General features: G+C 39.8%; 1 protein-coding gene across 1 annotated transcript; it reads left to right on the forward strand.

Annotated features, from left to right (window-relative positions):
* Window positions 1–239: 239 nt before the first annotated feature.
* cckbrb (cholecystokinin B receptor b) lies at window positions 240–21,754 on the forward strand. The gene is given in 7 exon segments (XM_063886982.1): window positions 240–669; window positions 8,870–9,121; window positions 11,102–11,363; window positions 13,783–13,910; window positions 14,473–14,571; window positions 15,559–15,651; window positions 15,654–21,754. Coding segments are annotated over 7 exon segments (1,443 nt in total). The 5' UTR covers window positions 240–506; the 3' UTR covers window positions 16,100–21,754.
* The last annotated feature ends 808 nt before the right edge of the window (window positions 21,755–22,562 follow it).

The following is a 22,562-nucleotide window of genomic DNA, read 5'->3' on the forward strand; positions in this document are numbered from 1 at the left end:
AAAATATAACTGTTGAGAGCGTCCACAAACTGACCAATGGCCGTGACACACACACACACACACACACACACACACACACACACACACACACACACACACACACACACACACACACACACACACACACACACACACACACACACACACACACACACACACACACACTCTATATGACTACTACTCTCTCCATGCGGTTCATTTGGAAAGGCGCAGCATTGCGCCGCGCTCCTCCTCTCTCCTGGTGCGCACCGATCATTGATTAACAAGCGTGATGCAAAATGAGGCACATCTACAGCATCTAAGCAGGAAAAAATAACGAAAAATAAGTATTTAACAGGTTTTTGTTTATTTTAGAGTTGGAAAGCGAAACAATTGCCTCTGTCAGAAGGACTATGGATGCCGAGTTGTTTTTTTTTTTTTTACCACTTTAAAGGTTTAGACGATAATTGACAAACGCTCTGAATCGAACTTACATTAACCCTAGAGACAATTTTAATTAAAAAAACATGGATCTTTATGCGCAAAATGAGACCTTCTCTTCCCCAGAGTGCGTCAGACCGCAGACTGATGCGCTGCAGAACGGAGCCGGTAACGGGAGCTTGGAGACATCAAACATCACCTGCAGCAACGTTTCCACACTCCTCACACCTAAGCGTGCAAGGCACAAAGGTGAGCGGACACACACTCAACATGTTGGCATATATGGTGGTTAATTATAAACTGTTACACGACCTTTTGCTGTTCTCTATTGACCTGACTTAGGCTACTTGCCTTCAGGTAGTAGCTAATCGGAGACAAAATGTGCTTCAAAACAAAATGTAGTTTTAATAGAAATACTCCCAGTTCAACGTTAGGTTTTTAATAAAGTTGTATTAAATATATGCTGAACGATCAAGATCTCAAGATCTTGATCGTTCAGCATAACATTTTAGTTGATCAATTGTTATTCACCTGGACTAGGATATGATACACTGATGTACTAATCTCTATTTTAAGTAACAATAGTAAAGCTGTGTTAGGTTCTGCTCTATGTTAAGGAAAAAATAGCCTTTTTTAAATTTCCAGATTGGACATAGGTGCATAAAGTGAAATAGGAATACAAGAGCAGAGAGCGAGAGAGACATACAGTATATAGAGAGAAAGAGAGTGTGTGTGTGTGTGTGTGTGTGTGTGTGTGTGTGTGTGTGTGTGTGTGTGTGTGTGTGTGTGTGTGTGTGTGTGTGTGTGTGTGTCTGTCAGAAAGTTAGAAATTGCATTCTGTGACCCACAGGGGATTGATTCATAAAAAAAGTCTCATGGCTTCATATCTGGAGTGTGTTGTGCTGCTGCTCACTACGTTTTTACATATACGTACATTTAATATCTGATTAAAGTTTATATATTATATGTGTTTATTGTCCATTACTTAATTGAAATTGACAGAATAATGATGTGTTTTAGTCCATTGTTATCTATAAAAAGACTTGACTAGTGAACAAGACAGAACGTTAAAGTGCGTCATCACTCTCGCTATTTCCTCTCAGTCTCATCATCACATGCTATTTTCTAACTAACATTGGCTGTGTTTATTTCCTAATGGCTATTTGACAGCATTTGCATGTGTTGATGAGGTGTGTGTGTGTGTGTGTGTGTGTGTGTGTGTGTGTGTGTGTGTGTGTGTGTGTGTGTGTGTGTGTGTGTGTGTGTGTGTGTGTGTGTGTGTGTGTGTGTGTGTGTGTGTGTGTGTGTGTGTGAGTTGCTTCACATCTTCTACACCTGTTAGTGATGAGTAATGTTGCGCTCCCAGCCATGAATATGACATTACACTGAGCTAAATCAGTACATTAATGATTACTGACACACTTAGGGGGAAGCGCAGGAGCATAGTTAAATTGTGAGCTTAATCTATTTTTTATGTTGCACTATTATGTTGTGCCCAAACACTGCTATGCTTACAAATAATCACCTCTCTGCAGTTAAACTTTTCGTTGCATTTTTTCTTCTTAATTAACATTCCCACTGTATCCAACAAAAAGCACCACACAGCCATCTTCTAGTGAGACAAAACGATGATGTCTTACCCTGTACAACTGCTTTCACCATCATTATTCACGCTGTCACTCGAGAGTTTGATAACCTCCCACCCCGCTCACTCCTTTCCATCTCTCTCTGTCCATCAATCATAGGCTCTGTGTTTATGGAGCAGATTGAGCTGTGTTGCCACTTGCTCACCAAAGACCACGGATGTCGAAGCATGTGCCATGGACCGCTTATAACCTTCTAGCAGGTTTTCATTCTTACCAAAGGGATCTCACAAATATATGATTTCTCTCTCAAACACACTTTTTCAGGGAAATCAGGGAAGTAAGCTGGAGCTGATTAAAAATAATCAACATTAATCATTGGAGGGAAACAAACAGCAGTACCTTTGATATAAATATTCGGCACAAAGATAAGTGCCGAATGACGTAAAGTTAGGCAAAACATTTTGGTGGTTTAGTTGAAATGACAACTTTTCTAACGTTATGGAAACTTCACCTTCATGGTTACATTTATAATCAGATGTTCAAGGGGACTGAACAAATGTGGTCATTCTGTCTGTAAAGGGAACTTCTGCTCTTAAAATCTGACATTTGATTTACTTATCCCTCCATTCATCCGACCTCCCCCTATGCATAATTTATCGCTCCACAATAACTTCACCTGACTTTCCCCTTTGCTCGTAATGGTCTAGTAATTACAAATAACACAGAGGGCTTTGAATTTAACTATTGTTTCTCAGGAGGTGCTTTGTGAAGTAGAAATTAATAATCCTAAAGATTTAATTAGGCTTTGAGACTACAATTTATTATAAGAAAGCCTGCAATGTAGAGTTTGAGAGACTCTTACAAGGACTGTCAAACACTTGGGTTAATATCTGTCTTAATTAAATTCCTCACTTCTATAGAAGAGCAGTACACTCTTATTTGGGCAAAATGCACCCAGCATGGGTAATAGATATTTCTATGAAAAATGGTTTAAATACATCATTGCTTTCAGATAATTTCACTATTCTGGCATCAACCTCTGACACAGGCACTGAATGATAGCAAACACATCTTAAAGCCAAGAAAATCTACTCTCACTGTTGGGAGGGAACATGTCACACCATAAACACCTTTTAGAGTGTTTTCACATTGCATTAAGCTTAGGAGTTATATTTATTTGAAACAGAAACCTGCAGACTCTCTAATTGCTTCATGGCAAAGGGTTGACACCCACTGCAGTAAACTTGATAGAGTTTATGGTCGCTTTACGTTAAGCCTGCCATGCCATATTTACTGCACAAGACACACAGTGATGACTTCATTAATAGAGTCAATAAAGATGCTGTCAAAGATGCTGATGCTGATTATAGTTCTATTTATTTACAGTAGGCCATTCATTTGGAGCGGATGATGATGATGAGGCAACAGCAGGGTTCATCATTCGCTAACTGTAACAAACAGCCATTTTTTCAATGCCTTAACACAGAACAGTTCATCCCTCACAAAAGTAATTTAGTAGAATTATATTTCAACCCTCCACCGCTTTTTATTTCCCTCTTCACTCCTCCCACTTCTCTCAGTGCTCCATCTCTCCTGTTTGTGTTTATTTCACTATCTCCATTGATCATCCTCTCTCATCTCCATGTCTCAGAGCTGATGTGTTTAATACATGCTTGCACTGTGTGAAAACCAACCAACATGTTGTGTAAAAGTCAGTCTGCCATGACCAGGGTCTCTGCGGCTCATGTGTTGTAGTCTGTCAGTCAACAGAAAGTGGTTTCATTCAGTGCCTCGATCAACTTGCCCAGGGTACGGTTGGCTTAGTGGCAAGGCTGAGATGACATTTACTATGCTGGATTAGCTACTGGCTGTGACATTTACCAATACCTCAGTCTTACAAGAGCAGAGTCGACTTTTCCCTGATAGGTGCAGCGACACGAGGGCCAACTGGGACAGAGAGAGACACGCACTGCATATGTATGAGGAAGGGAGTAAATCAGAGTAAATATAATGTCTGACGTACTGAATATGAGAAGCAGGTGAAAGCTTAAATATTCATGGACGGAATGCAAACCTCATTATTAATTCATCCACCAGTTCACTGCATATCTAATAATAGTGTGCAGTTATGGTTCCGCTTAAAGCATTTTAATGTTATTGTTGGCACATAATCTGTTAACCAGCTTTTCATTTTCAACACTTACATTGCTGGTAAAATAACAGTGATTATGTGTTCATATCGAGGTTACACAGGAGGTGGTTAAGTTGGCATTTCCACAACTGAACTGAAATATGTCTCGTAGAGTGTATGTACACAGAGTGTTGAATATAGCAGACATGCCATGTATAGTGATTAAACCAAATACAGATACATTACAGAGGTATAAGGTGCAAGGAATGCATTCTTAAAAAAGTATAATTGCACGTCAAAATCTGTTTTCTCTGACATGGATTTCTTTGAAAACTGCAATGCATTAACCTGTGGAAATTGCAACACAATAATTGTTCCAGCTACATGCACATCGCCTCTTGTCTGTAAAGATCAGACTGTGTGCCAGGGCCTGTGGTGAGAGGTGGGCTGGCAGTAACATCAGTGGGCAAAGTAGTAAGTAAGTAAGTCATGAAGTAATGAGACTCAAATGTCGTGACAGTAATGGAAAAGAGCTGTGTGGGTTGGGCCAGAACTGCCAGGTTATTTACTTATAATAAAGTAATGCAGTTTAACAACTTTATTTGTACATTTGTAGTTGAACACACAAATCTGCCTTCAGACAAATATATCTGATGAACAACTGCTGAACATAAATAAAAAGTCAATAATTTGCACCATTGTTTAAAGAATAAGGTGCCTTGTGTGCTCTGAAAGTATAGAATATGCATACAAAGCAAAAACAAGCCCTCAATAAGACATTTGCTATTGATTATGTTAATATATTTCTGTCATGAGCGGCATTGTATTATTATTATAAAATAACTGCAGTGTATTCGCTGAATTTATTTAATCACTTATTTTAAGAAAAATTAGCTTTTTTGGTTTACGCAACCCAACAGTGAGCGTGTAATATTTTCCTCTTATGGTAGTAGTACAACATTAACAAGTCTCTCAGTCTTTGCATCATGTCTTGAGACTCTCCAGATAATATGGGTTTGTCTGCCAGTTCTCACAGGTGGTGTATTATTTAAAGTAAAATTATTTAAAGCTAAACACTGTAGGTGGAGTGTTCATTATACACCCCCCTGAGGAGCACCACATGCAGCACAGCTGTGTGATGTAGACCAGCACAGAACAGCCAGAAGGAAGCCAGTGAACCTGAGGGAAATATATAATAACTCTCCACCATGTTCAACAGTTAGTCACTAAATCTGATTGGCTGCTGTTCAGGTTGTGTGCAGTGTGCTCATTGTCACTGTTAAGCCGTGCCCTACTGTCTGAATTAAAAAGATGTTGGCCCTAAAGCCGAAACAATGATCCAAAATAAAACGCACCTACATCAATCCTTAGCTTAACCTGATATAATATGTAATAATGTTATTGTTAATCTGCATCGGCAAAGAAACTAGCAACTAAAATAAATGTAAACAAGTAAACAAATCCTTCAGAATTTTAGTGCAGAAGAAATGTAAGGTAGCAGAAAAGTTTCCAACACTGACAGATCCTAGCTTGATTTACACTCATCGATGAAAACTGTGACCATTTTATTTTCCAGCACTATATATGTTGTTGAGAAACTGTAGACCTGTCTTTGTACATCATAATAACTTTACAGCCTTTAGGAAAAGAGACTAATAATGTCATCATGCTAACAGTCTTTTTTTAACACATCCATTTCAGAAATAATAACCTGTGCAGCACAATGGTGAGCGAGGTGATTTATATAAATGCTTCCGCTCTAAACACATAAGCAGGTATTGGGAATACTGGCCTGAAGGTATGTGTAAATGTGCTGAGGGAGTTATCAGTGTTTCCCGCACAGCCAGCAAACACACAGGGAAGCTAATTGGCTTTAATTAAGCAAAGGCCAGTGTAACACATTTCAGGAGGGAGGGAGAGAGGGAGAGAGAGGGAGAGAGAGGGAGGGAGAGAGCGAGAGAGAGAGAGAGAGCGAGAGAGAGAGAGGCAGGCAAAGGCCAGTGTAACACATTTCAGGAGAGAGAGAGAGAGAAATTAAGAAGTGGTGGTTACTCGCCTGCCAATCATCCTTCTGCACATTTTCATTATGCTCATGCAGATGAATGTGAACAAAATGAAACACCTTCAGTTCCCTCCATTTGCAAGCCTGGTGTGGTTGAGAAACCCTGATGTTCAGTCAGCACAAGAGTACCCACAGAATACAGGCTACTGCCTTTTATCTGCATATAAGTGTGTGAGACAGATGGTGCGGCCTAATGTCATTAGATGTGTGTGTGTGTGTGTGTGTGTGTGTGTGTGTGTGTGTGTGTGTGTGTGTGTGTGTGTGTGTGTGTGTGTGTGTGTGTGTGTGTGTGTGTGTGTGTGTGTGTGTGTGTGTGTGTGTGTGTGTGTGTGTGTGTGTGTGTGTGTGTATGTGTATTTGTTTGTGTGTGTGTATGTGTATTTGTTTGTTTGTGTGTGTGAGGTTGGAAGACAGACTGACTTTTGATGAACGAGCTGAGAGTTGCTGGGTGGAGGCAAGAGCATTACATCAATTAGGTGACATGCCATCAACCTGCTTTCATTCATGAACATCTACTTTTGGAGAATCTTAAACAGCAACAGGGAGTGCTGCATTATGAGTAGTTTTCCTGTAGAATAATAAAGACTATTATATGCTGTGAGGGTGAGGAGAAGGATTTTAAATTCTAGATGGTGGAGATCAATGTGAGAAAAGCAGTCTAAATATATAGTAGATTCGGAGGTAGATAAATCATTGCGGTTCAAAGGAGGGGATTAATTGTGTCTCTTTAAATGATAATTTTATCATTAAAGAAGCACAAGAAATTATCATAACTGACTGATACAGGAACAAAAGGCTCAATGGAGCTTTAGCTCTCTCAGTGCTGAAAAGAAACCTTGAGTTGTTTTAATTTTTCTTTTATAAATGATGAGGAATATGCTGCTATCACATTAGATAGACTATTTTACCAGTTTAAACAAGATCCTTCCAGTTTGGGGGAACGCCATTTCCTTTCAAGTTATTTCCTGTGCTGTACTGTTCAAATGTTTTACATTTTGACCTAAAGGTAAGGCTGCCTTTTTAATGAATGTGGATGTGACACAGGCCAAGGGCTAAATACTGTTCATATACTTTTGATGTTCAGAGTCATTGAGCTGTGATCGATATGACACTAAAAGAATAACCTTGAGGGTACTGGTCAGCAAGAAAAACATTAATCAATGATGATGTTGTCAACATATGGTTGTTAACAAGCAGAATGTTAAAAGGGCCTGTGTTCAAAACCTGACTTTCTGCTGGTTCAAGGGAATTGAGAAACATGTCATGAGATGTGTCATGGTGTGCTGGCTTTGCTCCTACAGTACTTACATGTGTTTTTGAGACAATTCTACTTGAGAGCAGGAAGAGAGGAAAAATTTCAAGTAATAATGCAAACCACAAAAAACTCTTGAGATGCAAAAAGGGTAAAGCTCAAGGAGAGAGGCCTGAAAGATTACAATTAACTTTAAAAAATAGCCTCATAGAAACAGTTCTGCAGTGAGTCAACAGAAACATGGAGCTAGCACATTTGGTTAAGGTTGCAGGGAACATACCCTCTCTGGATGTGTTTTATTTTAATACACCAGTGCCTTCAAAGGACTGTTGCTGGTATATTTTCAGGGGATTAAGGTTTGAGTGTTTTGGCTATCTCTACAACTCTGTCAGTGATGTTTGCATGTGAAGTGATTTGTGTCCTGGGGATGTGCACATGGGTGCGTTCAATACCCAGGATAGAGACCCAGTAGGTAGCCTGTTAAAAAAAAGTGTTGTTTCTAGGCAGATGGTGAGGTAAAGATAACAGAAAAGCAGAAAACATTCCAGTAAAGGTGCCAATTGCTAAGCGCACAGATTGCAGTTGTACTTTAGTATGTTTGAAGTGGAAACTATATTAATGTTGCTACCCAAATGCTGTGTGGTGAAGAACTACACAAAAAATCCAGAATTGGACTTTCATGATGATTTGACAGGATCTAGACTTTGATATCTTTCTCAGTCAAACCTGGTTACACTAGACCTAGATAATTAGTGGCTTGCCATGTCAGCAGAAATGCATAACAACAGCCAAAGCAACCTGAATCAGGATGGTACAGCAGAGACAAAAACAGCAGGTAGATTCGGGTCAATTATATCTGTAAATATGTTTTTAACTTGTATTCCCTTTTTGTTCTCCAACAGGTTTAACACTTTACTTTACACTTCCTCACTTTTTTGACTGTTTAGCCATCATGAATCCACGGTTTAGTGAGTTCCTCAAACAAAAAATTCATATTTTCCATGGTGTTTTCTGATGGACAAAACGAATGTTTGTTGTCCACAGTGGTCGTTAATTTGACGGGACTTCTTTCTGCAGATTGAGATGCCTGAACAGAATCCCTTCATCTTCCTAAGAAATGGTCTGTTCTCTTTAGCAGCGGTCTACTAGCAAAAAATAGCACACCTCTGGAATGTCCAAATTGACCAATTAGAATTGAGTATTAAAATAAGCTGTGTAAAAGAATTAGAGTGATATTATAAAAAAGAGACCAACTCAGTTAGTTGGATCTAGTATGTTTAGTATAACACAGAAGTATTGCTATTGGTACCAGGTATTCGTAATCAATAATGACAGCATGATTGTATTGATCCTCATCTGATGGTTCAATACTGCAAACACACCAACTCATCCTCTCCTCTTGTCCCTCTCTGTACCAGATGAAGACCACACACTGCGGATTCTGCTCTACTCACTGATCTTTTTCCTGAGCGTGTTTGGCAACCTGCTGATTATTCTGGTGCTGACAGTCAATAAGCGCATGCGCACCGTGACAAACACCTTCCTGCTGTCGCTCGCCGTCAGTGACCTGATGATGGCCGTTTTCTGTATGCCTTTCACCCTCATCCCCAGCATCCTCAAGAACTTCATCTTTGGAGCGGCCATGTGCAAGATAGTCTCCTACCTAATGGGTGAGTTGAGGAGAGACAAAAATCCTTGCTTGGATACATTGAAAGCAGAATAAAACATGCTTATTGTTATGTAGAAATGGTCTCTGTAAAGCAGTTGTATTAAACTGTTGCCACAGAAGGTTGTTTCAAATATAATCAGGCTTTTTATGCACAAACAAAAAAGTGAAGGATCTTGCTCCCTCTTATTTAACACATTTTCTTTGAAGGTTTAGAGAAGTCGTTCATTATTCAGAAGAATTACCATGACCAAATATTTTGAACAAATCTGCATTCAGTGTGCAGGCAACAAGGAACAAACAGATTGCAGAGACCCATTAAACCCACAGACATGTTCTTACCATTAGGAAGTGCATGTTTCAAAATGATGACTCTCTATACACTTGTAAGTATGGGAATCCACCATTTCTTCTTGAAACATTTTCATGAATATTCACAACCATATGTCCATTTATTGGTATACACAGCCTCACAAGATGCCAGACAGATAATTGATATATAATATGCTTTCACGTAATAATTTTTTTTAGCAGTTTTGGACTTTTTATTTTATTTGTATTTTCTCCCCTTGCATCTTATAGAGTAAAAGCTAGCCTAGTCACTGAAAAACAAACATGAGATCAGTTTATAATAATACAATTGTTACTTGCAGCCTAGTTATCTTAATTGCACTCTTCAAAGGCAAACAAGCATGGCTTCATAGAGAGCATATTGTAAACAAACTATTTTCGCTAATATTTCCATAAGTCTTTTCTAAGCAACACCTAATTTAAGATGGTGTTTTCAAGGATATTCGGTACAGACACTTTTTCCACAGCTGGTTAAAACAAAGCTCTGTGGCACACTGAAACATCACTTATTGGTGAACCGATTTGGCACTTCACAGTGAAATTGCTCAAACAGAAAGTATGTATTTTATTTGTTACTTTCATCAATTCTACTATGACCTGCCTGCAAACCTGACTAAACTAATTTGCTGTCTACATCTTCCATTTTTGTGTTAGCTTTAAATAGAAAGACAATTACATTTCAGTTTGATTAAAAACTCATATTGTCTTGAAAAGATGTCAACTGGCATATCCAATACAAACGTTTAAGGGGGACTAAGCACTACAAAATTGACGCCCACTGTTGTGACTACTGTGTGATTGTTGTACTGCGGAAATAAAACTCCATTAAGATGCAGTTACTGTATTGACTTACACCACTTTACAAAGGCATAGATTACCATTAAAGAGTAACTTTTTCATTACCTCCCCTGTTTGTGGGAGGTTCATGGGTGAGTTTGAGTTAGGAAAAGGTAATTCTAGTTTGCGTCAAGGAAAATATCCATTAACAATAACATAAAAATAGAAACATTGTGCTCACCCTGAAAGACAAGACATCTGAGAATAAAATAGAAAATGTGGATTCAATTAAGAAGATAGCATAGGATTGTTGGAAAGATAACCGTCATGCACTGAGAAAAGGTGAACAAACCCAAAGGACTGACTGTTGGCTGATTGTTCTTTACTTCATTGAGATCTGACTTGTGCATACAAACAAATACACACCAACAGAAATACACAAACACGCACGCACGCACGCACGCACGGACGCACGGACGCACGCTCGCACGCACACACACACAGTCTGTATTCTTGTTGAGAACATGGATAAAGAGTAATTTCCCGTCTTGCCCTGTCAGGAGGGATTGCAGATAACATCTGTGGCACAGGCCAACATGATTTCTCCTACCAAGACTCAGATAACCATCCCCGCCTTACATTATATTCATTGGCTCATCTCCACAGAGCCCCACATTTTGTTCCCTGTTATGATTGCAGATATTCAAAGAAAAACAAACATGTTTTTCTGACTTTTATATTGCGGGTCCAAGCTCTGTTCTGAGCACAGAGCGGTAATCACTTTTATTGATCAAAAGTAAAGATAGCTTGTATGTGTTTACTTACTTGTAAACAATCAGTTTTGTTTTGCTTACAGGAATATCTGTGAGCATCTCCACATTCAGCCTGGTTGCTATAGCTATCGAGCGGTACAGCGCCATCTGTAACCCCTTGAAGTCACGGGTGTGGCAGACCCGCTCCCATGCCTATCGGGTGATTGCTGCTACCTGGGTGCTGGCCTTCGTCATCATGATCCCCTACCCAGTTATCAGCAACTTGGATTCTTTTCAGCGTGCTGACAACACCACTGCTCACCAGTGCCGCCCCAAGTGGCCCCTCGCTACCGCCGAGCAGGCCTGGTGAGTGTTTGGCTTGCAGATGATGTGTGCTTTAAACATCCCACTTCATCATCGTCATGTTTATATGTGAGCAGAAGTACAGAGGGCTGTAAAGTCAGTGAACAGTGTAATTAATGTCAGTCACACAGCATTTATCAAAACTTTAGCTAGCATTAGCCACGAAAGTTACCACTAACATATTTAATGTCCCGTTACATAAAAGTGATGGGAAAATAATTACATTTTTTAAACAACTTAGTCTTACTTCAAGTTTTCTAGGAGACACAGGGAGATTTTGCATAAGAGACGACAGATTATCTGCATATGTTATGTTATATATTAAAATGTTTGGTTCTATACAATAAGAAATCGGAGAGGTTTACATTAAAGGTTATTTTTACTAACAACATTTAAGGTCATTTTAATGTTGAATGTCACATGACGTGAACAGAGAAGGCCAAAGGAGGAATTTTCCTCCTGCAATTAGTTTTTGGAATCCTCGCTTAAAATTCTCCATAGCAGCAAAGTGACAACTGTAATCCACCAACCATTGTCCGTTAAAACCATGCACTGCTCAGCACATCTCATTGAGGGATTAAAAAAGAACAAATACAGATTAGTGAGATCCTCCAAAACACACGCACGCACGCACGCACGCACGCACGCACGCACGCACGCACGCACGCACGCACGCACGCACGCACACACACACACACACACACACACACACACACACACACACACACACACACACACACATAATATTTGGATAACCAGTGGTGGAAATGTATGTCATTTTGTGTGTGTGTGTGTGTGTGTGTGTGTGTGTGTGTGTGTGTGTGTGTGTGTGTGTGTGTGTGTGTGTGTGTGTGTGTGTGTGTGTTTGTGCTTTCAACTAAGCATGCGACCCTGAAACACCTCATTTACTTTCATGTTTGGAAATCTTTTTTTGGCAGCTTTTATTATCCGACCATCGGGTGTTCCTTGTGGAAACATTAGGGCAGATGAAGAGAGCAGACGGATGTTTCAAGGTTTTTTATGAATGAAAAATTAGGATAGAACAGGCTTTAGGGTTATTTCAGAGAGCTCTGTGTGTTTTTGTGCACAGCTGGAAGATGTTCAAACATGTCTTTATTTGAGTGAATGCTTTGGTGTATGCATTTGTGAATGAGTACCAGACCCAGTGTCCCTACTGTATTAGCATAAGATTGTAATCCTCAGAGGATAGCATCACAAAAACACAATTAGTAATATTGCAACATTTACAGCTTTTCTAACGGTCTTGCCAACATTCCAGAAGACTTACCATCTGGATAGAGAATGCATTATTCACTGTATGATAACACTAAAAATGAACCATAAATATAGAGTGAGAGAAAGAAACACAAGTCCTCAATAAACTTCAGTACATCTGGAACTCTGCCGCTCGTCTCCTCACCCACACCCGCTCCCGTGACCACATCACCCCTGCCCTGCAGAACCTCCACTGGCTCCCCGTCCCACAACGCATCCACTTCAAGATCCTTCTCCTCACCCACAAAGCCCTCCATCACCAGGCCCCCTCCTACCTCACAGACCTGTTCCAACACCCAACTCCCTCTCACTTCCTCCCAGGACCAAACTCTGGACCTGGGGAGACAGAGCCTTCTCTGTCGCTGTCCCCTCCCCTCTGGAACTCACTCCCCAAAAACAACCGTGACCTCCCCGACCTCACAATGTTTAAATTCCAAATCAAAACTCACCTTTTCAAAACTGCTTTTGTAAATCTGTGAATTAATGTTGTGTTTTAAATATATTAAGTGTGTGGTTTGAATTGTGTTTTAATGAATTGTTTCTCTGTAAAGTGTCTTTGAGTTTTTAGAAAAGCTGTCTATAAATAAAATGTATTATTATTATTATTAGTAGTAGTAGCATTATTAGTACTATTATTATTAATAATAATAATCAAAGTCCCTGTTTAGGGTGTGGTTCATGATTGGAATTTTAGTCCATGAAAACACATTTTTACCTGTTCCGAATTTGCAACCCTATTTTATATCCAGACAGTGGAAATTAAATATTGTACACTGGAATAAAAGGTATGAATGTGTTTATGTATGAAAATTAAAAAGATAATAATACTGTAAATAAAAATATATTGTGTTTTAAAGTCTTTACACGCTTAGCAAGGTACGCTTTTTGAAAGCTAATCCACCTGTGCTAAGTGTTAGCTGAATGAAAAGTTAAATGTTATGTAGTTTCTAACATCAGGAAAAAGTTTTTCATCAAAATGGTTTGGAAAGTCTGTGAGGATTTTGGAAATACTGTATTCTCTGAATTTCCATTATTTGAATTTATTGATAGTGGTTAGACAATTAGAGATTAAAGGGTAGAAAACTGTGGCCACATGACTGCCTGAGTGCTGCACATGGGACCTTTACCCCTCTCTTGTGTCTTTTAGGTACATTCTTCTGCTGCTTGTGCTGTTTGCAATCCCAGGGCTGGTGATGATTGTAGCCTATGGACTGATCTCCAGGGAACTTTACAGAGGCATCCAGTTTGAGATGGACCACAAAAAAGACTCTACTGGTAAGACCATGCACACTAAACATACAGAAAACACACACAAGTGTACAGTAAAGCTTAAATGAGGACATGCTAGTTCATAGGCAACAGTCAATGAATATCATTGATCACAGAAGTGCAGCATTGAGTAGAAACAGCGAATGTTTAGACTCCAGAAGTATGAGCTTATGCAAAGACGAATGGGTAGTTTGGACAGACAGACAGACAGATAGACGGACGGACGGACGGACGGACCGGACAGACAGACAGACAGACAGACAGACAGACAGACAGACAGACAGACAGACAGACAGACAGACAGACAGACAGACAGACAGACAGACAGACAGACAGACAGACAGACAGACAGACAGACAGACAGACAGACAGACAGACAGACAGTTTATTAAAATGTCAACATGGTAATTTGCATGCATGGATTCACGATTTTTCTAGTGTCTTTGTTTCTCAAACCGAAATTACAACCAGTTATTGTCCTACATTTAGAGAGATGACTTAATAAAGGAATTATGAAGAAATCAATCCATGTGAACTGATGTGATGCCATCTGTTCCCCCCTCCTCAGAGGAGAGAAAGGATGTAGATGGACGGGAACAGAAAGATTGTTCAAGCTTTTGGAAAATAAGACTTGGACTTCATAAAAATGCGAAGGTGACCCATGAAGGTACAGCACACCCGGTTCTTTTCTCTACTACATTTTAGAATGAAAAAACCAAAAACAAATCACAGAACCAGCCAAGTTGTTAATCCTTATCCTATCATTGGCAATACCTCAACAAACATGACAAAAACAAGGCACTGACCACAACACTCAAAGCTTTCTTTTGACCTCAAAAAACGTTTTGAGTAAACACTGTTTTTTCTGATGATTTGATTGCATTATCATTACATTGTTGAGTCAGATAATGTCACAATATAAATGTCACACAATGTGGCACCCAACCCGAATGTAACGTTTTTTTAAATTCACGTTAATGATGAGTATTTTATTTTAATCACCACGATTTCATTAGTGCTACAATCATTGAAATGTGTGCAGGTTAAGTGGAACATAACCTTTTGTGAGCATATGAGAGTTTGTCTCGGGTGAAAGCAGCAGGGAGTGAATTTGCTGGTGCTTCATTAGTGGATGGATTGGCTGGCAGCTGCGGGCCTGGACATCACCATCTGTCTGGTCTCAGAGAGGAAGAGTTTTGGGTTAAAAAAAAAGAGCTTGAAAGAATACGAGCATGGGTTGAAAAAAAAAGGGGATTAAGGATTAAGAATTTCCCAAAATAACCTATTCAAAAATGTGGTTTACTACCTTAATAGTTTCTGTGAGTACTTGCTTGCCTCATGTGACTAAGCTGAGCAGCTGCTCTTTGAAGAGCTATGATTGACGTTAGACCAGCCTCACAGATGGGTGCATGTGTTATCACAGAGCTAGACTGTAGGACACACGGTTCCTCAGGTCAATTTCTAACAGGTGAGTATGTGGGTGGGAAAGGTCAGGTGATTGGGAAAGGCAAACAAGGGGTAATTGAAGGTGAGGGAGTGGCTGGATCTGGGAGTCTACCTAGTAAAGTAAAAGCAAGAACTTTAACATACAATACAGAAGTATACTTGCTATTATTAGTTTAAATATCCTTTTTTGCTCTGGTCTCCTATACAGATGTGAAGAATGGACTGACCCCCGCTGTGTCTAGCGGCAGTGATGATGGCGATGGCTGCTACGTTAATGTCGTCCGGCGACCGCACTCTAAGGAATGTCCACCATGGCTACATCTGTCAGGGCAAATAAGGCAGAGAGACCGCGTAGCAACACATCTGAAGCTAAGCTGGAGGCCAAAAAGCGAGTAATCCGCATGCTGGTGGTCATTGTTGTCCTTTTCTTCCTCTGCTGGATGCCGCTGTACTGTGTCAACACCTGGAGAGCGTTCGATGACATCTCGGCCAAACATGCCCTCACAGGCGCTCCCATCGCTTTCATCCATTTGCTGTGTTACACTTCTGCCTGCGTCAACCCTATTATTTACTGCTTCATGAACACACGTTTCCGCAAAGCTCTGCTAGCCACGTTCTCGTGCTGTGCATCACCTTGCAATCGCCGTCGCCACCATGGGCTACGGGACAACGAGGAGGATGTTATGGCAACGGGGGCGTCTATGTCCAAGTTTAGTTATACTACAGTCAGCACCATGGGAACCTGCTGAGGCAGATCGACGAAGCCACAATCCAGAGGAGACAGTTACTACGGCAACACAGCACCCTGCATCCTGTGTTTTTATGACAATTCTGCGCTCATGAGGACAGACATGGAAAAAACAGGCCAAACAGATAGAAGTATAGAAACATCACTCATTACTGAGACTAAAGTTATATATGTATATGAGTTACACATAGATTATTTAATGAAACCCAGTCCAACATACATAGATACTGTATGTTTAAAAAAGCACAAAAAAATACAGTTATGTCTTGTTGGACTGCACCAAGGCTAATTGTATGCTTAGATGTTTGTGTGTGTGTGTGTGTGTGTGTGTGTGTGTGTGTGTGTGTGTGTGTGTGTGTGTGTGTGTGTGTGTGTGTGTGTGTGTGTGTGTGTGTGTGTGTGTGTGTGTGTGTGTGTGTGTGTGTGTGGTGGGCTTGGCTGTATGATTATGTTCTGGTGGCAGCTTAACAACTTACTAGTGATTGTGTAGCTATACAAATAGGAAGGCAGTGTGCTATGTCATTTTTAACTGGGTTTTATACTTTGCTGTTAGTTGTTTATCCAAGTTTATGATGGTAATGCAATTGCCTTGTGGACTAAGTGCCTGGTTCTTAATACTATGTTATATCTGTCTTCTGTTGATGAGTCTCATTCATCACAAGCACCGTAATCACAGGCAGATTGAAACCTCGATGGTTGTGGAAGTTGTGTTTAAAGACACAAAGTGAAAATCCTCATCAGAATATACAGTAGGTCTCTCCTGACGGGACCTGATATATGAGCGTGTTGTCAGTTCTACATGGTTCCACGGTTTGCAGAAAATACTTGTATAGGTGGATAAATAGCTAAGATAAGGACATTGGTGATGCCTTGTGTAGTGGTTATAATCTGTAATGCTTGCCACCTATGTATTCTTTCTTATTTTTAGAGCCGGTTTTGTCTGCGTATGCTGCAATGTTAGTTATTAATGTACGTCAGTGCAGTTTTACATGGTAGCAAATGTGAGAACATTGACTTGACTCTGGTTGACTTGAACATGTGTTTCTTTTTCATTTGAGGGAATTTAGTTTGAGGGTAGTACATAATACCCATCACTTTGTGGAGAACATCTGGATTGAAATCTTGGTCAGAGTACAAGAGAAAATACTGCATACTGGAATTAAAAAAAAGATAACAAATGTAATAAAGTTCACCAGGAGCAGGCTCTAGAATTAAACAGTAAATGGTACTCATAGGATTTTATTAGTTACCATATCCGCGCTGTATGACAGCATGAAAGGCTTTTTTTTTATGAACACTGTTCCCTTCAGCCTGACAGTTATTGAGGGTTAAGCCACAACAAATAAGTTCACTGAGAATTCAAAAACTTGCAGTCCCTGTGAACCCACCCGCAGGCGACAAAATGGCAGCCGGGTTTCAGAGGTCTCTGTTTGTTGTGGCCTGTCTGGCGTGTCTGACTCTGTCTCCCCTGCTCACCTCACAGTAATTGTGTTACAACCCGAACCCTGCCAGGCTGAGTGCACCAAAGCACAATGCTGTCAGCCTCTCAAATACTAATAGATGAATAGCTTGCCTTACTGAGCTTTTTTTTTTTCATGTTCTAGATTGACTTTCAGCTTTTCTGCGTTTATTGTGTGCACCTTTTCCTTTGTGTTTAAAATATAAATCATACTGAAGTCTTGCTAGACTCAACTACAGAAAGACAGACTCTATTCAGCCAAAACTTCAATCTGTATAATGTAAAATACAGCAGGAAAAAAGCTTATTGACAAACAGCTCCTGCTCCTGTTGCTTTATACTGAGACAACTTTACCATCACGTGTGTCCAGTGTCAAGCTTATGTCAAGTGATGAGGGACAGCCAGAACATAACATATAACCTCCCTTTGTCTCACTGTGCAGACCCAGGCCCTATCATCTTTAAACACAAGAGGCACACATTCATCTATCTGATCCCATTGTCTCTGGGCTTGACGGGTCTGTACTGAAAAGCCTTTGTATGAATGGCTTATGAATCATACTCTAATATGAACCGGCAGTGAAAAAATACAAGATCAATTGTATTTCTGTGTTCTGATCACAAATTCATACTGTGAAAGCAGATTTTTAATTTGTCACAGTGATTGAAGTTCCCCTGCAGTAAAAAGGCAGAGAGGAGGTCATTATGTGTCTGCTATTGCGTTTCTCAGAAACAGAAATACTGTTACACCGGCATGTTTATCAGTGATAGGTGGAGAGTATTTTTTTTTCACAGAGAGCCGTGAGAAGCTGATTTCCCTGCAGTGTCATAGAAGCCGTTTGACGTTATGACTTGCTCCCCAATCCACATCACCTCATCCAGTTGTTACAAACACACACACACACCTAGAAAGTACTCCAGCTTAAACTGGTTATTATGCACTGGCTCCCAACGAATTACAAACATGTTCCAATAATTATTTTTCCAAGGGGGGGCTATGGTTTAAAAACTGCAAGAGTTAAAATCTTTTGTATTCACCAAACACAGAGAATACCCGCCCATCTGTAGAGTTTCCCCTCACAAAGAGGTTTTGCATGTTTTGTATGATTTCTTTTGCTTTTCCAGCCCATAATCCTGCACTTATCAACTAGAGACAGCTGGCAGTGTTTTTCCTAAAAGAAAAATAAAAGAAAAAAACTGCTCAGCACCAAACAGCAAACAGCAAACAGCAAACAGACAACGATAGTGTTTATTTGTTGAACATAGAGGAGAATAAATATTAAAATATCAAATATTTGGTGAAGACCAAAACAATGTATATAAGCCAGCTGTTTGCTGACATGTTACCTTACTAATTAAGATGATACTATATCGATGTTGTGTTTGAAGCTTGTTCTTCTTCACCTCAAACAAGTTAGTTTTGAAATAAAACATGTAATATATCTCAAAAGCTGGACAAAAAAAATGTGTTTTTGTTTCTCTGAGACTACATCACAATGAATACTGTGGTTTCTAAACATAAAACTCATTATAAAGAGGGTAAAAGTGTCGGCCGACTGCTATCAGGGATCCTCCTCACGTTCACACGAGTAATCAATCATGTTCAGACAAGGTAGCCTTTATAAACTGACAAGCACTCGCTCTTGTTTGTGATTATTATGCACCTGCTGCAGGTTAAACTACTCTCTTTTCACAAAGACTACATAAAGCTGTCATTGGTTGTGTTGATTGATATTTTTCCCGCTACCACCCTGGTCTTTTCATTGTTATAGCTTCCTATCACCATGCTTGAGGAGGGCATATACCTTGAGCATTATGTGTGCCCATTTCTCAGTTTCTGTTGGGCTGTCAGGGGCTTTATTGGATTCTCTGAAGCTCTCACCGCTGTTTGGATTTCAAAGTACCTTTATGATCTTTACCAAATAAAAGTGTAACCATTTGTTACACTGCTCGTGGATGATAAGTACGCCGTCCACAGGTGTTGCAGATAGAGCCGTTGGGACACAAGTCTTGGCAGGGTCATAATTGATTAATGAGAGCAAAGCTGGTATTTCAGGAGTTCACAGTTGCCTGAATTGGCTGCACAGGCAGGTGTGTTCATGACACATCCACTCAGCAGTGCTAAAATAAGGAATGATGAAGTTTGGTCTGAATTGTATTGTTACTCTTTGTATTGTGATCGTTGGTATTGCTTTTAACTTATTTCCATTTAACTGAAGGTTTTTGTTTATGAGGTTATTTCTGCAGTAGCAAATCTTTTCTGAATGTCATATGGACCTTTAAAGTTGTGTCCACTGCAACAAGTAGACCAGAGGTAGGATCAATCCTAGAAAAAGTGTGTGCTTATGGTAAATTGATTTACAACAACATATTATTATCATCATTAATTATTATTATCAACTGAGAAAGAAAGCACTAAAAGTAGAGGGCCTTTTTCAAGATGCCCACAACATTAGTTCATAATGCAGGACCTTCCTTTGTTGATTTTGTACTTTCGTGGTGCATCATTTGCTAACACATTTTTAATTATTCAAATTACTATAGCCACACGGTACATTTGGGGACCAAACAGGGTCTGGAGACCCAGGATAGTTTCCAGCTTGGAAGTGCTTGTACACATTTAATTGTGAAATAAGAAGCTCTGTTCTGGAACGAGAAAGGGTTCATTTTCCGATGTGTCCACCATAACACAATGCTGCCTTTTTCTAAAGGCTGTCAAAAACATCTTTGTTGTTGAGTCTACGAGACGGGGAGAATTGAGAAGCCCTCGTTCACATGTGCAGGAAGTGGCTCTGTGAGTTATGTTTTTTAATAGTCTTCAGAATTGTATAAGAAATATGTGTCAGTCACTTCCGCCATTATATCAATAAGATCCATGCAGTGTGAGTGCAGGAATAATATCGTGGAACATAATCATGAGGATTTTAGATTGTGTCGTCTGGGTATTGTTTCATTACTGAGGATATTTACCGTCTCTGGGGTGGATTTAGGATTAGTGCAGCCATCATCCTGTGAATGTCAGTGACAATATGTGGTGACACAAGTCTTGCTCAGCAACATGCAAATATGAATTGTACCTGCTCCAATCTGTGCTCATATCTGCTCATCTGTATCCTTATTGATATGCACAGTATAGTAGTATCTTAATAGTACATAAATAAGGTGTGACAATATGAAACTAATTATTCTCTTGTATATTTGTGTGTTTTGTGTTGGAAAGACCTGATCTTGTGTTTCAGTGATCTGTCATGTTCCATGTTCCCAAGCAACTTGTTTAGGCCGCAGGCCAATTGCGGGTGAACATGGATGAAGGGTTAGAGAAGCATACAGGGGTGAATTTTAGATCTGCTCCAACGGCCACAGTTGCCAGGCCACCATTGCCTTAAGTGTGTTTTGAGTGTACTGTATGTGTATGTCTGTGTGTGCATGTGTGTATGTCCTTCATGCATTTAATGTGCGCATACTTGAGTCACTGTTGTTTGAGGGGAAATGAGAGCTGGAGATGAATACATTTGGCAGCCTCGTTTCCCCTTCTACGAAAAAGACATGATGCTTAGAGTGACAATTGTCCTTCCTGAAACAGTGACATCTTTGAGAAAACAATCTGTGAAAAATAGTAGTTGTGTTTCTCTTGGCTGCTGTCCATGCTGTTATCTTGACATGTGTTTTTGTGCTGCTATGATGCTAAAAAGGCCTTTGGTGTTGACTTGTGCTTTGGAATGTGTAGTTTTCCACTCTGGTTTATGCTCTCGATGGAGGAGGTTCAACAGGTCTACCTCCCTTATGATAGAGCAGATTCATTGTTATTATGATTGTCATTACAGACACTATTTGTTTTTCTGACATGATACACAGAAGCGTGCTATCTCTCGGCATGAGGATCATCTGGATAGCATTTGTATATTCTAAGTACGGAAAAGTGCGCGCGTGTTCGTCAACGTAGGAGCCATCATTATAAAGTGGAGGCTCATTTTTAGCCATTCGTTACATGCGATCCTAGAAATGTAATGCTGGTTGCTAAGGCTTTCCTAACTGATGATCCTCATGACAGACAGATGCACATTTCATTTTTTCTAGTCTGTCTCTGTGTCTCTGTGTCTCTGTCTCTCTCATGCACAGACATGCGGGTGACTATCCAGCTGGTAGGCTTTTTTCTGTCCTGTTCTGTAATTCTAATAAAGTCTCTATGTAAAATCTATTCATGTATTCTATGACATTCTGGTGCAAGTATAAATGACTTTCCCTGTGCATTGGATGCTTCTCATACATTTGAAACCATCTTGCTCACCATTTAAGAGAGAACAACACATTCATTAGGCTTTATCTGTTTGTTTCAGCTGCTGTGAGCAGCAGAGAACCAGGCTGTGCAGAAACTGTAGAAGGTGAAGTGCACAGGCGTGGCAACTGGCTCATTACCTTGCTTAGTCGGTGGTTCTGCTTAAAGTGGCCTTAATATAATCAACAAATAAATGTAATGTTTGCATATAGCTACTCTTTACAAAGCCGCATAAAGCTGTTCAAAGCACTTACAGCAACTCAAATGTGAATAAACCCATAAGGGCTGTCAAAGTTAACGTGATAATAACGTGCTGACATTTGTTTGACACTTATTTTTTGTAAACAGATTAACGCATGCTGTGTTAAGAAGCACCCTACTTTTTTCATCCTGATAAAGCTACATTGTAAACAACAAATCTTTGTTCAAATCGGCAAAACAAAAGCTGGTTCACATTAGCTGTTATTAATCTATCACCTCCGAGACAGGAGCATTGCAGAACAGTGCCACATGGTAGCAATAATTGTGTTGGGGAATTTCACAGGGATTGGTATATACAGTATATCTGTATGTGCACATTACCATAGAGCATGCTTGAAAAAACAATCCATTAAGGTAGGCCTACGTCTTAAACAGATGGAAAATAAGTGATTCCTTTATAATAACTTATGATCAATAATCAACTTATGGTTGGTTCATGTTCTTCTAAAAAGCACATTAAAAACATGTG

Source organism: Eleginops maclovinus, chromosome 7 (assembly GCF_036324505.1).
Source record: "Eleginops maclovinus isolate JMC-PN-2008 ecotype Puerto Natales chromosome 7, JC_Emac_rtc_rv5, whole genome shotgun sequence".
In the NCBI taxonomy this organism is placed as follows: Eukaryota; Metazoa; Chordata; class Actinopteri; order Perciformes; family Eleginopidae; genus Eleginops; species Eleginops maclovinus.